At 44.1% G+C, this 19,561-nt stretch overlaps 1 protein-coding gene across 4 annotated transcripts in view; it reads left to right on the top strand.

Moving 5' to 3' along the window:
* NCAPG2 (non-SMC condensin II complex subunit G2) overlaps nucleotides 1–19,561 on the top strand; it is a 145,590-nt gene that overhangs the window by 117,500 nt on the left and 8,529 nt on the right. For 3 of the 4 annotated variants that reach the window (XM_039525839.1, XM_039525840.1, XM_039525838.1), the window contains 6 exons: nucleotides 1,756–1,855; nucleotides 8,916–9,103; nucleotides 10,319–10,462; nucleotides 13,220–13,323; nucleotides 17,982–18,079; nucleotides 18,511–18,613. In XM_039525839.1, coding sequence (XP_039381773.1) covers nucleotides 1,756–1,855; nucleotides 8,916–9,103; nucleotides 10,319–10,462; nucleotides 13,220–13,323; nucleotides 17,982–18,079; nucleotides 18,511–18,613 — 737 coding nt within the window. Of the gene's footprint in view, nucleotides 1–1,755; nucleotides 1,856–8,915; nucleotides 9,104–10,318; nucleotides 10,463–13,219; nucleotides 13,324–17,981; nucleotides 18,080–18,510; nucleotides 18,614–19,561 lie in introns of those variants that run through there. The other variant, XR_005594363.1, reaches the window with a different exon arrangement.

Raw genomic sequence — 19,561 nt, 5'->3', positions numbered from 1 at the left:
TCAGCAAAGAGAGTGGGTGAATTAAGGGTTCTGGTGTCTGACCCTCTATACATCAATCAGGCAATATATTTACCAACTTCACCAACATGCTCATGAGGGGGAGGGTGTTAATGTTTTACTCGGACAGGACTAAACTGTTAGATCATCCTCCCAGTTGTTTGTGGCAATTGCAAACAGAATGAAGGACCTTCTGGTTTGTTCTCAAAGAATCTTGTCCTAGATTCCTTCCTGTATCCATTTGTGCTATGACATGGTTACTGTAACTCCACCAAATAGGATGATAGCACATTCAACCACATCGCAGGCAGCCTCTGCAGTCTTTTTAGCCCACGTGCCTATTCTGGATGTTTGAAGAGCTGCGCCTGGGTCTGCAGTACATTTGCCTCTCATGCTATCTCCCAACAGTCTACAGATAATGCCAGTTTTGGATCGCGTGGTCCTTCAATCATTATTCAGGTAGACTCCAGTCTGACCTCCAAATCAAACTGCTTGTGATTGACCTGAAGTGGAATGAACGTGCTATCACTCAAAGAAGAAATGGTTACTAACTTGTTCTGTAACTGTTCTTTGAGTTGTTTCGCACATGTTCATTCCATGACCCACCCTCCTTCCCCTCTACATTGGAGTCCATCCAGTAAGAAGGAACTGGGGGACTAGGGGGCAGCTCTGCAGCAGAGGGAAAAGTCTCTGAAAACAGTGCACTGGGTGCGCACACTCTGAAGTGGAATGGACATGTGCAAGACGATGACGACGACGAAGCTAGTAACCTTTTATCTCATAATAGGGGTTTTAAAAGAGTGAAATTACCAGTGGATCCAATTGGTCATGACTTCGGGTATCCCAAATTTATCCATTCCATAATACAAAATTACACCTTCACCTTATGAGAGCATCAGGGTGTGCCCAAGCAAAATCAGTAAGTGGATGCAGGCTTTGTTACTCTTCTGAACAACTTTTCTTAGATATTATGGGATATTCTCCTAGTGAAAAAGCTGACAGAGGAATAGTAGGGTTTTTAATGTAAATCCGACTACTGTTTCTGGACTATGAGAGAGAAAAGAGAGATTTGGGAAATGCATGCATTTTGTGCCACTGTAAATCTTTTAGTCTTTTTAGCTTCTGTTTTAGCGCTCACTCTCTCTAATTATTAAATGTTAAGCTTCCACTCCTATATATGCTCTCACACCAAAAAGCTACAATAGTGTAATGTTATATTTCAGATTATATTTTTACTTTGTATTTACTCAGGGCAAGTCTACACTTAAAATGCTTCTTTCATCAGCATAGTTAATCCACCTCCGTGAGAGCTGTTAGCTATGTTAACAGGAGAAGCCCTCCTGTCGACACAGCGCTCTCAACACGGAGTTACATTGGCATAACTGCATTGCTCAGCGGTGTGGATTTTTCACACCCTTGAGCAACATGGTTATACCGATGTAAGTTTATAGTGTAGACCTGGCCTCAGTCTGAAAAATATAAAATACAAATGTTTTAAAAATTTCTAACTTGATTTGCAGAAAGAACGAGGAGTACTTGTGGCACCTTAGAGACTAACACATTTATTTGGCCATAAGCTTTCGTGGGCTAAAACCCAAGTCTCTAAGGTGCCACAAGTACTCCTCGTTCTTTTTGCTGATACAGACTAACACAGCTTCCACTCTGTAACTTGATTTGCTGCTTTTATTTTTAGCTAATACTAAAATATTGCTCTTAAATATAATCTAGGGTTGATACATTTTTTCTTCTCTTTTCTAGGCGTATCTGACAGTGTGTAAGGATGCTATAATGGTTGGCCTTGGAGATACAGAGTTTCAAGCACACCTTTTAGATGTTACTCTTTCAATTATGCAAACAGGTACATCCTAATAACAATTTTTGTGGTACTTTCTTCTTCCCCTATGCTTCTGTAAGGGGTGTTTTTTCTCATACACTGTTTCCCTCTCACAGAGCCTCCTGATTGCTTAAAGGAGAAGAGTTAGGGAATAAATTTCTGCTACATTAGCATAGCCTCTGCCTCTGCTTTGGATCTTCTTCCCCCATGAATAAATTCCAGTGTATGCCTCTGCTGCTGTTCGTAGCTTCTGCTAGCAGCAATAGTGTGAATCATTGTGACATGATTCTTGAGTTTCTTCTTTGAGTGCTTGCTCATGTCGATTCCATTCTAGGTATGTGCACCCCCACATGCACAGTTGTCGGAGACTTTTTGCCTTAGCAGTATCCGTTGGGCTGGCTGTGGTGCCCACTGTAGTGCTGTGCTTATGTTGCAGTATATCAGGTGCCGGCAGCCCTACACCCTCTCAGTTCCTTCTTACTGCATGTGAAGTTGTTTGGAGCACCTGGTCTTGCTTAGCAAGAGCATTAGTGGTTCTTCACTGTTCAGATTGTTCTCCTATGATATTTAGTCAGTGATTAGTTAGCTGTTAAGTGTTTTAGTAGTAGTTCAGTAGTTAGAGTCCTGGCTGGCACTTTGTCCTTGAGTGGGGCATGCCCCGCTCCCCTGGCTTCAAGTCATGTTCTGAATGCAGCTGGTCGATGCCCATCAACGACTCTCACGAGAGTTGTCTGAAGTGCCTGGGGGAGTCCCATAGAAAAGAAAAGTACTGAATCTGCAAAAACTTTTGTCCCCAAACTCAAAAAGAGTGGAACATTCGATTAACAGCCCTCCTCATGACAGATCCTACCAAGATGCCAGCTCAGATGACCAAGCCTGTGATGGAACTGCCCCTAAAAGCAGTGAAACGCCCGTGGACTGCAGGCGTTATTCTCCTTCACCACGGTCGAGGACCCCAGTCTCTGGCCAGAAGGTGCAGATCTCCGACACCACAGTCTCCGCCTACAAGACATGGAATTCAGGAGTCTTGACGCTGATCCCCATACTCTCAGTACTGACAGTCTTCCTGCCAGAGGTTGCCTCGCAGATCTCCCAGTCGTCGGCCTCCTCCAACATGAGATGGTTTCTGGTCGCAGCACCATTTGCCAGGGCCCTGGTACCTTCTTGGGACTGTCACCGGCCCTTGCCCTCCCCATACCGGTCGCTGACAGACTCAGGTTTCCACGGCCCCATGCTGGTAACCAGAAGGGAAGTGGTCCGGGTCAGAGGGACAGTTCAGCCTTTCCCCTATACGGGGCGAATTGTCTCCCAGCCGGGAGCCTGCTAAGGCACCTGCAGCACTAGCATGGGGTCAAGGGCAATGGCCTGCCCAGTGGCAGTACTGGAACTCATGGGGGTGCCTGTTATGCCAGCTCCGTGCTCCCACTGCTCCTCCCAGGCTACATCAGACAAGCTGCCCCCGGCACAGCCAGCACCACAGTTGGAGCAAGGGGCCAAATCTGAAGCGGTGATCCGCGGGGGGCCACAGCAGCCACAGAGCAATCCCAGATGCAGCAAGGGGACACCCCCAACCTCCAGCGGTGCAGTCATCCTCATTGTCCCCAGACGAGGTGTTGGCAGGGCCCTCTCAAACCCGAACCTCCTCCCCCTCACCCCTAATTACTTCAGGGAGCACCAAACCCTACGTAAAAGGGTGGCAGCAAACCTGAACTTGGAGGTCGAGGAGCTAGCCGAGGCGCCCAGTGACCTCTTCAATGTCATTCCCTCCCCTGCCCCAGCCCTGGTTGAATTGCCTGTTCACCCAGGGGTCCTAAAGTCAGTGTGGCAGACCTCATCTTCCATTCCCCCCACATCTAAGAAGGTGGAAAAGAAGTACTATGTCCCCACTAAGAGGTTTGAATACGTATACATGCACACTCCTGCGGGGTCCCTGGTTGTGTCCACTGTCAACGAAAGGGCCAGGCAAATGGCACCCCCAAAAATAAAAATGCCAAGAGGCTGGACTTATTTGGCAGAAAAATTTATTCAACAGCAAGCCTCCAATTTAGGGTCTCTAACCATGAGGCCCTACTTGGCAGATATAATTTTAACCTGTGGCACTCTGTCGGCAAGTTCAAAGAGAGCCTCCCACAGGATCAGGCACAGTAGTTCATCACTCTGATAGAAGAGGGCAAGGTGGTAGCCAAGGGTGTCCTCCAGATGGCCGGGTATGCCACGGACTTGCGTCCAGGGTGATTGCCTCTGCAATAGCCATGAGGCATAGTTCCTGGTTACAGACCTCCAGGCTGTCCCAGGAGATGCAATCTACCCTCCAGGACCTCCCTTTCGAGGGAACAGGGCTCTTCTCTGAGCTAACTGGTGCTAGGCTCCATAGCCTTAAAGACTCCCAGGCCACCCTCCGTTCTTTGGGCCTGCATACTCCTCAGCAGGTCAGAAAGCCATTCCACCCTCCACTGTCAGCGAGGTCTTGGGGTACCCCTCAATCAGGCTCCTACAAACACAGGGGCTTTAAGCAATGCCACCAGAAGCATCTCGTCCACCTGCCCAGCCTGGTCCTTCCAAGGACCGAGGCAGCCAAAAGCAGTCAGTTTGAGGGTGCACCCGAGGACAATGCTCCAAGCGCTGCACCAGATCCGTTCCCTGTCTTCCTCAACCACCTCTGCCCTTTTCGGTCAGCCTGGTCCGATTTCATCTTGGACTGCTGGGTGCTCGACAGTGCAGGCTGTAACCTGCAGTTTGCAGTCAACCAACCCTTTCATCCCCCTTCCCCATCCCTCTTCAGAGACCCTTCTCATGAGCAACTTCTCGTTTAGAAGGTTGAAAACCTCCTGTGCCTAGAGGCAGTGGAAAAGGTTCCACACGACATGGAGGGAAGAGGATTTTACTCCCGCTACTTCCTCATTCTGAAGGCAAAAGGGGGCCACAGACCTATTCTAGACCTGCGTCGCATCAACACATCTCTTCAAAAAGTTGAAGTTTCATATGGTCTCCCTGGGCTGCATCATCCCGTCCCTGGATCCGGGAGACTGTACGCTGCTCTCGCTTTAAAGGACATGTACTTCCATATTCCCAGGGTACCAGTGTTTCACATTGGGCCACTGCCACTTACAGTTCAGGGCGATGCTCTTTGGTCTCTCATCGGTTCAGAGTGTGTTCACCAAATGTATAGCACCAGTGGCCACTTACCTGCGATGTTGGGGGGATCCAAGTCTACCCATACCTCGATGACTGGTTGATAAGGGGCTGGTCCTTGTGTCAGGTGCAGAAGCATCTCGATCTGTTCCACTTGCCATGACCTGGGCCTAATAATAAACGACAAAAAGTCAACCCTCACCCCAGTGCAACGTATAGAGTTCATTGGGGTGGTACTTGACTCCACTTGAGTCAGAGCCTTTCTCCCCAAGACTTGGTTCCAAGCCATAGTGGACCTCATCTCATCTCTGCATGCTCATACACTCACCACTGCCCACACGTGCCTTAGACTGTTGAGTCACATGGCAGCATGCGCTTACGTGGTCCAGCACGTGCAACTCCGCCTCTGGCTTCTACAGGTGTGGCTGGTGTCAGTCTATGTCCCCAACCATCACAGTATGGACTGGGTGATCAGAATTCTGCACAGTGTACTGTCGTCCCTTACCTGGTGGCAAGATCCTACATCGGTGCTGGAGGGAGTCCCCTTCGCAGCCCTGGTCTCGCTGGTGACTCTTGTTTCTGACACTTCGGACCCGGGCTGGGGTGCCCCACTGGACGATCTCAATACTCAAGGCTGCTGGTCCAGTCACGATCGGTTCGCCTAGCCTGCCAAGACTTTCAGACACGCATACAAGGCAGGGTGATTCAGGTCCTAACAGACAACATGGCCACAGTCTTCAACAGACAAGGGGGAGCCAGGTCGTCTGCCCTCCTCCAGGAAGTGCTCCGGCTCTGGGATTTCTGTCTGCAGCAATCCATCATGTGGCCGCTCACCTCCCAGGGGTCAGGAATGCTTGGGCAGGATATTCTCATCTTACCACAAGTGATCCCTTCACCTGGAGGTGATCAGTTCTGTCTTCCCAGGTGGACCTACTCACATCCAGGCAGAACAGAAAATGCCATGTCTTCTGCTCTTTCCAGGGCAGGGACAGGGAATCCCTGTTGGAGGCCTCCTGCTCCCATGGTCAGGGGCTCTGATGTACGCCTTCCCTCTGGTGCCATTGCTGCCCAGAGTCATCATGAAGATCAAGCAGGACAGGGAGAAGGTCATCCTCATAGCGCTGGCAAGGGTGCGCCAACACTAGTTCAGCACTCTGCTGAACCTCCAGTGGCGACCCCATTCCGGATGCCACTCGGGGTGGACCTGTTATCCCAGAACCACGGCAGTCTCCTGCACCCAAACCTCGCAGTGCTACATCTGACGTCTTGGCTGCTGCATGGCTAAACGCACAAGAAAACGGCAGCACTTGTCAAAGGTCCAGTGAATCCTGTTGGGCAGTAGAAAGCCCTCCCCCAGTGTGACCTACCTGGCCAAATGGAAGTGATTCACCTGCTGGATGGTGAATAAGGGGCTCCCTGTTGCAGCTCATTCTAGACTATCTCCTGCACCTCAAGCTTCAGGGCTTGTTGCTGTCATCCATCAAAGTCCATCTAGTGGCCATCTCGGCCTTCCACCCACTGCTTGAAAGCAGGTCGGTTTTCTTTCAGGAGATCAGGGACAGATTCCTTAAGGGCATGGAGTGCCTCTACCCGCACATCAGGTATCCTATTCCTCCATAGGACTTGATTCTGGTGCCGTCGCGGCTCATGGATCCCCCCCTTTGAGCCTCTGGCTTCCTGCTCTCTCCCTCTCTTCTCTTAGAAGGTTGTGTTCCTGGTAGCGGTGACGTCAGCCTGCTGGATATCCAAGTTTTGGGCACTCACCTCGGAACTGCCTTACACGGTCTTCTACAAGGACAAGGCTAAGACCACATCTGGCCTTCCTTCCTAAGGTAGTATCTCAGTTTCATTCGAGCCAAAATATTTACTTACCAGTCTTCTTTCCAAAGCCGCATAAGTCGGAGAAGGAGCACAGCCTATATGCCCTGGACGTCAGGAAGGCTCTGGCCTTCTACATTGACAGGACCAAGCCATTCCATAAGTTGACACAATTATTCATCGCTGTGGCAGACAGGATGAAAAAGTCATCCTGTTTCTGCTCAGAGAATTTCCTCCTGGATCACTGCCTGCATTTACTTTTGCAATCGTCACCACCCAATCTACCAGGATGCAGGCCTGTTCAGCAGCTTTTTTGGCCCACGCGCCTATTCAGGACATCTGTAGGGCGGCCACCTGGTCGTTGGTCCTTACCTTCACGTCCCACTATGCACTTACCCAGCAGGTCCAGGACAGTGCTGGCTTTGGTAGAGCAGTATTGCAAGATGCCAAGTGGTGAACTCTGAGCCCACCTCCATAGGATGCTCACTGCTTGTGAGTCACCTAGAATGGAATCAACATGAGCAAGCACTCGAAGAAAAAACGGTTACCTGACTTTCGTAACATCTGTTCTTCAAGATGTGTTGCTCATATCCATTCCATTTCTCATCCTCCTACTCTTCTGTTGGCGTTGCTGGCAAGAAGGAACCGAGAGGGTGTAGGGCCGGTGACGGCTGATATACTGCCGCATGAGCGTGACACTCCAGATGGCGCCACAAATGGCCCTACAGATACCACTAAGGCAAAAGTCTCTGACAACTATGCACACACCTAGAATGAAATGGACATGAGCAACACATCTTGAACAACAGTTACAAAATGTAGGTAACTGTTTTTTCTCTGCTGTTCACACGTTTCTGAATAGCAGTTGTGATTTTGACTTATTTACACTGCTGCCACAGCTTGAGCAAACTGTCATTGGAGTTATCTATCCTTAGGCTCCAGGAGACAACTGTCATATCTAGTATTAAGTTTGCATTTGGAGTTATCTCTATAATAAGAACTAAGTGAAAGCTTAATTTCTGAAGAAACTTATAGGTTAGGCCCCAATACTCATCACTGAAAACTTCCCACTGAGTAGTGAAGAAGTGGATTTTTCAGGAAGTGTGTGTAATGTTTCCAGCCCCTCTCACATATAATATAGAAATAAATATTACTCTGCTGTGCTGTTAATGCAGCAAAGTTGTGCTTGGTGAAAAAAGGAAAACGAGACTAACTGAAGTGACCAGGCTAATAGTTTACTGAGTTGTGTCAGGAATAACTGGTCTCTTACATTTCTTCAATCATACAGGATTTTGTGTGAACTCCCATTTAAATAGAGGAAGGAAGCGAGTAGTCTGCTGTTTCTGATTTGATCTTCCCTTTGGATGTTTTGAATACAACCTTTTACAATATGTAGAGTGAATTTTACAAACGCTGTTATAAAACAAGAGTGCCTAAAGTCCCAAGAACTCCTTTTGAAACCCACTTTTTCTTTCTACTACATAGTTTCCTTGATTAAAATATATTTTTATTAATTCAACTTCAATTCTTCATGAAAGCAAAGTAGCAGCTCTCAATGTGAAAAAGTGCTAAAGGGCGGGAGAGGGAATAAGTCCATAGGCACGTTTATTTGAAAATAATTTAACGTTTTCATGTCTGTACCCTGTGTCCCTGCATGGCTTTGCAATTTAGCTGTTACCTTAAAATTAGTGTAGGAAAGTCACCTGACACCATATACAAAACGTCATGATGATGTTTTACATCTTAAAAATTAAATTTGCCAAACATTTAAGCTGTTATCTTAAAGAATTGATACAGTAATTAAAACAGTGATTGAATCAGTAAGAAATCTAAACAAATGTTAACTAGTTAAATATAGAATCTACACTAGTAAATTACAGCTGTTTATATAGTGTAAATGAATTTCATTCTAAGCTTGTAGCTAAAGCAGGGCTTAAATTTAGCCAGAGTGGAGTTCTGATAAATATTTTTCTCACACACACACACACACCCCGGAGTTTTTATAGTATGTTGAGGGGTAGGTGGCGAGGCTCTGGGAAATACTATGAGAATTTAAGCCTTGAGCGAAAGAATATCAATGTAGTTAAAAATCTGTATTTTTTTAAAATGTCTAATATGATATTTGTTTCTCTAGAAAGAGGCTGCTTTTGTATTCCTACATTACTTTGTATTCTAAAAGAGATTATTGAAGCTTCTTTGACTCAAAACATTGATACGGATGAAGAATTGGCAACATTTCTCCATGCTGTTCAGGCGCTGTTCCAGAAAATTTTAGAAAGTGTGGCACGCAGGCTCAGAAAACAGCGGGAAGAAGGGCTTCAGGTATTTGTCATCCTATTACACACATGCACACAACCATGTGATTGTAAAGTTAACTATAAACACTGACTTTGATTTTTACTCAGTTGTGAGTTGGACACATTGGGTTTATTGGCACAAAAAATATTTTATTATCCTCTCAGTTTAATAATTGATTTGACTTTATGCCATTTGTGTCTGGTGCTCTAAGCCTTGTCGTCGATAGGATTTTTCCCACTGCTGGTCCTACTCCGTGGAAATCCTAACGTAAAAAAGGATCATGCATTTGTGATGTCAGTTTAGACTGCCAGACTGGATGAGGCATTTTTATGTGAGTTCCTCCTTCTATAGGCTATTTGTCTCTTCTTCACAGCTATATGGTTTACAACTGTTCTCTCTGACACCACTCCTTTGGGCAAAAGTCCTCCAGAATCTACTTTACTTCGAGAAAAGGGATTTTATATGCTTATAGCAGGGTCTGGACAGTGTTATCTTCCTGGTGCTGAGATCAGTGCCAGGAAGCCTTGGATCCTTTCAAGGAATCTTACGTCTGCATTTGAGCTGGGAGGTGTGATTCCCAGCTCATGTAGACACACCTGCACTAGCTGTGCTCAAGCTAGCATGCTAAAAATAGCAGCATAGAATGGCATGGGCAGGAATTTGGGTTAGCCGCCCAGGTAATATCCAGGAAGTCTAGGTGAGTACATACTCAGGCATCTAGCCTAAGCTGCTGTCCATGCTACCCTAGCTACAATGTTATTTTTAGCATGCCAGCTTGAGCAGAGCTAGAGTAGGTATGTCTACATGAGCTAGGAATAGTATCTCCCAGCTCAAATGTAGACATAACCTTAGGGTCCAAGCCTTTGCCTTTAGTGCCCTTGGGGGATTTTCCTTGCGCTTTTCAACCCCTTGACTAGGCCCTAAAGGATAGATTCACAGAGACCTAACTGCTCTCATAATGCTAGTTCTCTTCCTTATTCTGAGTTGCTAAATTGCACCAAAAGACAGCTAAACTACATTAAATATTTTCCTAACATTAGTTTTCTAGGTAAGCAAATGCTGTGGAGGTGTTATGTGATAGCAAATGGGAGAGAGACAGTAGTTCCTGAGACACTCTATTAAGATGTAGTCAACTCTGAAAGTTTGAGAATCCCTGACTGAAGGCTTTTAATTGCACTAAAATGCTCCCGAAGTGGAAATACTGTAACTGATCTATATTTTTATTTTTATTTTTTTTAGTTAATTCATTCTATTCAAATGCCTCTTGGAGAATTCATACACACAGTCCAATGCTGGTGTTCATCTTGTCCAACAGTTCACCGTGGTGTACTCTCTACTCTCCTAGCTGCAGTAGTGGTTGAGATAAGTCACACACTGCGAAAGGTAAAGAGTTTAAATAATCTGTTGTACTTTTTGAATTTATTATACTAAAAGTTCAACCTTTAAACCAAAGCAATTCAAAAGAGGGCTAGCAGTGGTCAAGCTTGAATTGTACAGTAGGTGCCCTTCCCTGGTTAATCTGAACCTCCATTGACCGTACATCAAAGGAAAGCCAGAGATCCTGACCTGTTGAAGGAGGCATTATGCAGCGATAAAATTGGCATTTTTGTAGGCTTAATAAAAAGCTTTGGTAGTTAGGCTGTTATGCCCAAAAACAAAAGAAATTCAGGAGCTTGGCTGTCTCAGGTTGCAGTTCAACATGTTAAGAGATATCAGAGGAAAAGCATCTTCCCATGTTAGAGCAGACCATGCCAACTGCTATCTCATTATCTCTGGACAAGGGAGTGGTTCCTGCAACACCCTCTCAGCCAGATAATTACAAAAGCTCCTGGGATTTGCTCTGCTGCATAGTGGATTCACTTAAGACTCCTGTGGTGGTACAGAACAGCTCTTACACTCCTAAATATACTTCATACTCCCAAGTCTGGCATTACCAGTGAATGAAGCTTTATTGGCTCCAGCAAAGAACATCTGGCAGACACCATACGCTGCACCAACCTCCAAAATGGTTGCAGGTGCTGTCTTCTGACATCTCTATACCCATAATGTACTTGGCTGTTTGCTTACCACAGCAACTAGAAGTCTCCATTAATCAAATTCTTAACTTTGTTGCACTGGGCCTAAAAATCAACAGAGAGATGCCTTCCTTGGGTGCCAATATAGAGAATAGACTTTAATAGGGGCAGAATTGAACTCCATGACAGCAAGGGCCTATCTGCCTAAGGACATGTTTGATATCATGGTAGTTGTCGGAGAAAAACTTAGTTCTCACTTTTTGGTTGGGTACATCAAAGTCAGATACTTTATTCTGTTTAGCAGCTACAGCAGGGAGAGAGTGCCTACAAATCCCTGTCAGTTCTTTCTCTACTTCCACATAGTCCTCATCAACTAGTTCCAGACTCATGCAAACGCTACTGTGAGAGCTTGCCTATGTCTGGTCAGTCACCAGGCTTTCTGCACACATCATGCACCATTTGAGACTTCACTTTTGTTGCATGCTATGGTGGTTGAACTTGTATATCTTCCAAACAGACACCACGTAGATATGATAGTTCTGAAGTCTTCTCATCACTGTATTGGTGGAAAGATCCAGATCAGGTGTGAAAAGGAGTACTGGTCTTCCTACCTCTTCCCACCAAGGCCTTTATTTACAGATGTCTTTCTGCCTGGGGGAAGCTCACCTCTGCCACCTTCAGGCCTGCAGTCTATGGATCTGTCAGGAAACTCTACTGCATACTTACTAGAGCGTAGGGCAATTTTTTGCACCTGTACAGTATTTCTACCAGTGATTCAAGGACTGACCATACAAACTGTGACCATCAACTTGACAGCTATGTTTTATAGACTGAGGGGAACCTGATTGTCTCCTCTATGCCAGGAGGGTATTCGAGTCTCCCTTACAGTGCTGCACTTTCCAGGACTGCAAAATGCGTCACCACGCCATATTAGTGGGTAATTCTAGATAGACCACAAGTGAGCAATCTGACTTCTTTCAGTCATCCAAAATGTTTTGGATAATGAAATTCTTATCATTTATAGAGTTGTTTTCACAAAACTAATGGGAGAAAACATCTTTGTTTCAGGCTATGCTGCTATTAAAAAAACAAGTTTGACTTAGTCTTATTGTTACTCAAAACTTGACACCAATAAGAGCTCATGCAGCAAACGAGGAAATGACCATATCCTTGGTTATAAAAACTGTTTATCATCTAATGTTCTTGTTCCCCACATGGTGGGTCCCAACCCACTAGTGCAGTCTGGGAAGGGTCTAGATCTGTTGTGTGTGTCCTCCCTCCGCCCCCCCCCCCACACCTCATGCTCTCGCTTACCCACAGCAGCATAGGAACTGGGATCTGGGTGGCAGCACCATGGCGGAAGCACCTTCAATGCACATACAGGCATTGTGCTGCTGCTGCCTACCTACTTTTACGTCCCGTGGATAGCAGGCAGCAGCATGGGAAGCAGGATCTGGGCTGGAGCCAGTAAGCAGACTGTCAGTAGCCTGATAGCATTCATAGGCCTGGCCATGAAGAGAGAGGGGGAGCAACTAGGGCTGCAAGATGGGATAGGACTGGGAGAGTGAGAGCAGGCTTGGACTAAGAAGGGGAGAACAGATGACTGAAGGACTTAGAAGGGGAAGAAAGAGAGGGTTGCACCAGGCTGAGAGAGGGTGTAACAGTGGGTCCCCAAAAGAGACAAAATGCAGTTGGTGGGTCACATTAGTAAAAAGTTTGAGAACCACTAAGCTAATACATTTACTTACAGAGTGGAATTCTTTATGTAATAACTTCCCTGTGGGTGAGCTGCCACCTTTTATAAATATTAATTAACAATATAGTTTAAATGGTATTTTTGCTAAAGATCAACTATGTATGATATTAGTTATTTTCTTTAATGTAAATGCCAAATATATGGTTAAAAGTTTTAATCTTTCCAATCAAACTTTGCTTTGTTTATTTTGACCCTACTGAGTTAAACTGTCAAGTACTTTTCTGAAATGAACTAGAAAAATACATTTAAATGTGTCTCCCTATAACGTAAACATGCATTCAGTTAATGTAGCTACTCAAATCCTGTTTTTCTTAAGTATTTTCTGTGTGCTTCTGTATTTATTTTGAATTTGAGCTGTCTTCTTTTTAGGCTTCAAATGCAGAAGAAGTTGCACCACCAGGGTCCACTGCAGACCTTCCTCCACTTTCAGGCACTTTAATGGCAATGATAATTAAGTCAATAAATGTGGTCAGGTAATCTTTGTCTGTTAGTTTCCATAAGGTTTATTAATGTGAAACCAGTAAGTTACCAAACAAGCTTTTAATTCTTAAATTCAAGTTTGTGGAATTAGCCAGTGAATACCTACATCACCTACTACATTTCCATGTAATATCCCATAATCCTTTACTTTTTTGGTGCGTTGATTGTGTTAGTTTTTTGCTTTTTCTGTTGTCCTTGTGTTAGAATCACATGACTATTCATTCTAATAATTCTTTTCCTCATAATCACTCTTCAAAACATACTTATTTCAAAACGTATTTATAAATCTTAGTTCTTCCTATATGGAAGGGTTTAGATCAAACCAAAGTCTTTACCAGAAATAACGCCAATCATGTAACCTGGAACTAACAACATGGATGCTAAAACTCAACTGTAAAATGCACACAGATGGCACTGTACAAATGGCATAAAGAAATTATTTAGTTGTTACTATATTAAGTGTTAAGTATGCCCTGAAAGAGAGTTTGGTGTGCATTCTGCAGCTTTCCCGAGTGATTTTTCTGTAGGACTTAAATTGGGATGCTTGTTATGTATTCTGTCTCTATTTTAGTGGGGGTTAGTTGAGTCTGCTGCAGTTATAGCTGAATTTCAATTTTCATTTTAATCACCCTTTTAAATTTTTTTCATAACTTATTTTTCTTCAAGTGATTATCCACATGTATTCTAATTCTGCTGTGCATGCATCTTAGATCAGAATCTTTTTGAATAGCTGTGTCGGGGACCATGCCATGCTCTGTATACCGTCAAGTGCTCCATAGCTCAAGAGTCCAAAGGGCAGGGCAACCACAATCACCCTTCTGTCTTGCAATTACAGCTGGTAAGAGGAGACTGAAAACCACATCTCTGCCCGATTTTGTTGTCTCTTGTTAGTTTTTCCAATTATATTTAGTTTAGTTAGATTTATATAGTTTTAGTCTGTTGGCAAAAAAGGGAAAAGTCTTCAAGTCTGGGAGTGCCTTGGCACCAGATGCCCCTGCACATGGTGGAATCAAAGCTTCTGGGATTCAAAGTCCATCTCTCCTGTGAGACAGCTATTCCCATCAGTGACATGCTAAGTGCCTCTTCTGCCTCTCTGAGGAGAGAGGAAGGAAGGAGCATAATGGCCATGGTATCTGGAGACTCAGATCTCTCTCTCTCTCCAGCACACAATAGATCTAAGTTTAGAGGCAGTTAAGTACCACATTGGATGCCACTGATGCCTCTGTACTGAAGTCACCTCTTGAAGAAGCCATCCTTCTTTTGACCAGTATTGATGGCAGCCAAGCACCCATCCTGAAGCACTCAGAACCAAAACTTCTTCAGAGCTTCTTGAACCAACACCAAAGAACCTGGTGCAAGCTTCTGAGCTCCCAGCCCTAGTACCAAATCTTCTGGCACAGACACTGAAGTATCTTGCACCTTCTTCTGCAGTACCATTCATAATTCCAGACACAGATGAAACAGCCTCAGAACCAATGTTCATGTTTCAAGGAAGTTTGACGGCATCTGAGCTGCCAGAGTCTGTTTCTGGTACGTACTAGGCAACTATTGTCCTGGAACTGAGTACACTATCGTAAACCCATGTGCTCAGAGTTTAGCTGATCACCATGTTTGGGGTTGGGAAGGAATTTTCTTCCAGGGCAGATTGGCAGAAGCCCTGGGAGGTTTTTCGCCTTCCTCTGAAGCGTGGGGCACGGTCACTTGCTGGAGATTCTCTGCACCTTGAAGTCTGTAAACCATGATTTGAGGACTTCAATGGCTCAGACACAGGTTTGATATAGGAGTGGGTGGGTGAGATTCTGTGGCCTGCATTGTGCAGGAGATCAGACTAGATGATCCCTTCTGACCTTAGTCTATGATTCTATGGCCCTCTGTGTTAGTAGAGGATGCTCCAGGACTTGCTCCTGTGGAGGTGTTATATTTCTTTTCCTCCTCCTCCATCTGAAGTGACTAGGAAGGTGTCACCTATCTATTTGCCTCACTCACTGCTTTATGAACTGAGCTATTTAGATGGGGAGTCCAGAGCACACTTCTGCAAGAGAGGGCATTTGAATTCTTGGTAGGAACATCCCTTATAGTATTCTCCATGGCCTGCAACACCATTCCCCTATCCCATGTACATATGGCTATTTGGGAGTGCACCTCAACAGAAAGGCTCTATCCACTGATCCTATTTCTAGACCCAGGTCTCCTTCCAGAGACCCCCCAGGAAAGCCAACTTATCCAGCATATAATCATACCTTCAGGACCAGGAATTTGAACAGGAAAATATGCAGGAGTCGGAGGTCCAGCCTTATTTCTCAAGTGCTTTTTGTGCTCTTCTCCTGATGAGGCTGTCCACCCAGCTGTTCTGACCCAGCCAGAAAACTAGGAACTTCTCCAGTGAATGCCACACACCTTGGGCATTCTAGTGGAGAATAGTGCATGAGAAGTCTTGCAAATGTCTAGACAGTCTGTGTTCATTGGTCCTGGTAGATTGGCATTGCCAAAGGCTTGTAGGAGCCAACCAGATGCCTATGGCAAAGCTCAGCTTCAGTGGTGCCCACCTCCATAGTCAAGAAGTGGGACCTTTCTCAACATTGAGTCCTGGAGCTTCAGTGGTCCCCACCTCAGAGTACAGATATAGGTGCTACCAGTCATCTCTAAGGAGGCTGAATACTTTTATAACCATCTAGTGCCTGGATCCTTCGTCATAACTGCTGTCCAAGAGATGTCTAAGCAGCAGGGACTACCCAAGTGAATACCTCAGGACAAAGTTCCAAAAAAAAGCTTGACTTCTGACTGAAAGACATACTCCTCAGATAGTTTTCAGATGCATAAATATTAAATTACCAACTACTCCTAACTGAATATGACTTCTTGAATTGGGCAGTTCACTGAAAAGTTCCTCTCTGTGCTGCTGCAGGAATCTAAGTCCCTGGTGTTAGAGTGGCATCTGGTTGCATGGACCTCTCATTAAGCCGCCATTGAAACCTCTGACTCTGCAATCATGCAGGTTGCTTGGTTGCAGTCCTCAGGATACCAAAGGAGGTCTAAATGACCACGTTCAATGACTCTGACCTCTTAATTAAGCATAATAATGAAACCCTGCACATGTTAAAGGACTCGAGCCATCTTAGGCTCTGGAAGCCTATATTCTTTCTTCCATGAGAAAAATACAGGCCTCAGAATTATCAGAGACATAGGCAATCACTCTAATCCTATTATGGCCAGCAAATATCCTCCAAGGAAGAAGCAGAGGTTCCAGAGGAGGAAAACCATATATCCTTCATCAGGAGGTTTGAAGGTATGGTCAAGAGTCTGTCTGCCCCACCCTGTTTTGGGAACTGTCTTGTTTTCAGAAAGCCTGGAACCAGATTTCCAGGACCAACTGGCCCAAGGTTATAGGGATACACCATCCAGTTCCATTCATTCCCTACCCTCTTTCCTTGTCCCTTTCCAGGGATCCCTCTCACAAGACATTACTAAGAAAGGAAATGAACTCCCTTCTGCAACTCAGGCCTTGTCTACACTGAGGGGGGAGGGTGTGTGTGTGTGTTGATCTAAGTTGCACAACTTCAGCTATGTGAATAAGGTAGCTGAAGTCGACGTCCTTAGACCTACTCACCACGGCGTCTTCACTGCAGTGAGTCAACTGCTGCTGCTACCCCCTCGACTCCACCTGCTCCTCTCGGAGCAGTGGAGTACAGGAGTTGACGGGAGAGCGCTCGGGGATTGATTTATCGCGTGTAGACTAGATGCGATAAATCAACCCCTGCTGGATTGATCGCTACCCACCGATCTGGCGGTTAGTGTAGACATATACTCAGAGCAGTGGAGCTACCTGTGCAGTTCCAGAACAGGGAGTCTTCACTTGTTCCCTAATTTTTTACTTAGATCATAAACTCTTTGGGGGCAGGAACTGTCCCTTTGTATTGTTTGTATAGCACCTAGCACAATGGAGTCCATGACAAGTGCTCCAGGGTGCTATGATAATACAAATACAGTCCAAAACCTATTTAGGCATGATTAGAAATTGCTATATGATAGTGCGTCTGGATCCATCTAATCCAGGATACACTGATCAAGTCTCATTCCACCAGAACTCAAGCAACCTCTGCTGTTTCTCTGAGTCATTCAGATATCTGAGATTTGTAGAGCACCGTCTGGAGTTTGGTTCACACCATCAACGTGTTTGACTTCCACAGCAAATGGCAGACAATTAAATGAGTTACAATTCCAGTTTATTTTAGAGCCAGTATTTTTTACCTTTTAAGGACTTTTCTTTTTTCTGTCTGATTTTTTTTTTCTTTTCTGAATACACTGAAAAATCTTTATTTTTTGGTTACTGCTGCTCCTCTTCTCATGTGAACTATTTCACCTAAATTCCCTTGTTCCATTCCTAGGCAGCCACCACTGTACAGAATACATTGCTTCCTCTGAAATTATCAGCAGTGAAACTCCAGAGATCAGCCAGTTAACACTCTTCTGTAAGAAGTACATTTGAGATTTCCACACCTAAACTGTGTTTTGGAGTCTCATGATTGATGCTAGATCATTGTTTCCCATGTGATGGTTTGGAGAACTACCATTGTTGGGGGGGCCAACTAAAAGTCCTATTTATGTTTTTAAAGGAACGTGTTTTCCCCATGTGCCTTTGATTTTCTTCTAGGTCATTTTTAAATGAATTAATGGAATGCATTGTCTGTGAAGAAATTGAAGGAATTATTAGTCTTACAGCTGCTGCGTACATAGTTGTTATAATCAAAGGTCAGTCAAACTAATTTTTTCTCCAATTAAGGCTTTTGTCAGTAGTAGATTTTAGTCCAACTTAATTTTAAAATGTTAAATTATTTTTCCAGTTAGCTGTGGAAATTCAAAAGCAGTAATTTTTATAGGAATGCAGAATTAAAACGAAAAATGCAGAGTTGTAAGGGATGCTATTAAACGTTGGATCTAAAACTTTGTGTGGTCTTTTAAAAAAAAAAAAATCTTTATCTGCTAGGCTAACATAGTCCTCTTCCATATCCTGTTTTATAGCAATATAATAGCATTCACAAGCACAAATTTATACACTTAACTTGGATAATGAAAATCTTAGTAAATATATTGCCAGTTTTTAACAAACTGTTAATTTATTATATAGATGCTACATAGGAATATGCAGACTTGTTTATTTTTTAATATATTATTTCAAATAGGTAAGCACAAAGCTTCACTTGTTAAGGATATTGCACATGCCCTTCAAAAGAAGCTGACGACATGCAGAGAAGTAGCCATGGAAGAATCTAGCAACTTTGAAAGGTAAATCTGCTGTACGGGGAAAAAACCTACTGACTGAAAAAGGGATGTAAGATTCTGTACTTGTTGGTGAAGAAGTTTACTGAAATCCATATGATACAGCAGTGGTTCTCAAACTGGGGTTGGGACCCCTGAGGGGGTTGCGAGCTGTCAGCTTCCACCCCAAACCCTGCTTCCCCTCCAGCATTTATAATGGTGATAAATATATAAAAAAAGTGTTTCTAATTTATAAGGGGGGTCGCCCTCAGAGGCTTGCTATATGAAAGGGGTCACCAGTACAAAAGTTTGAGAACCACTGATATACAGGGATTAAAATAGTGCCAGAATGTTGCAGTTAAAGTTAAAGAACTAAATTTCCTAGTTCAGCTCCCCCTTTCGGATGGTAATTCTCTTTACATGTTTTGTTCTTTAAATTTAACTTTTACATCTTGTTCTATATACTGTAGAACCCCCAATACTCCAATCTGCTTCCTTTTAAAGTCCCAATCTCACTAGGAACTGCACAGAGAAAAGCAAGCATTCTTTGTAACTTTGCTGTTTCAAAGCATTAGAGCTGAGGGATTTTCTCTGCATTGTGTGTATTAGCTAATATGGATATCTCTAGCTAAAAATGTATCCAGGGTCATAAACGCTTATTTTAGTGCCTTACCACAGTCATAAGATTCTGCTTTTGGTGCAATTTCAGCTTTATAGGAGGTTGGCTTTAGACCAAATTAGCTTCTTCTGTTTCACAGGTTAAAAGTAAAAAATGCTAATTTTACGACAACTTACATTTTAACTTTGCATATGGTCTGAAACAAAAGTTCATAGTTTTATTAACACTAAAAATACTCTTATTTACTGCATTCAGATAGAAATAAAAGGTAATATATTCAAAACCTCCACCGTGCCTAATTATAATCTCTTCAGAGTTCTTAGGATAACAAATATAAGTTACAGCCATTGATGACA

Source organism: Mauremys reevesii, linkage group 2, assembly GCF_016161935.1.
Source record: "Mauremys reevesii isolate NIE-2019 linkage group 2, ASM1616193v1, whole genome shotgun sequence".
Taxonomy (NCBI): Eukaryota; Metazoa; Chordata; order Testudines; family Geoemydidae; genus Mauremys; species Mauremys reevesii.
Note: the sequence above shows the minus strand (reverse complement) of the source record. Positions and strands in the feature narration are given on the sequence as shown.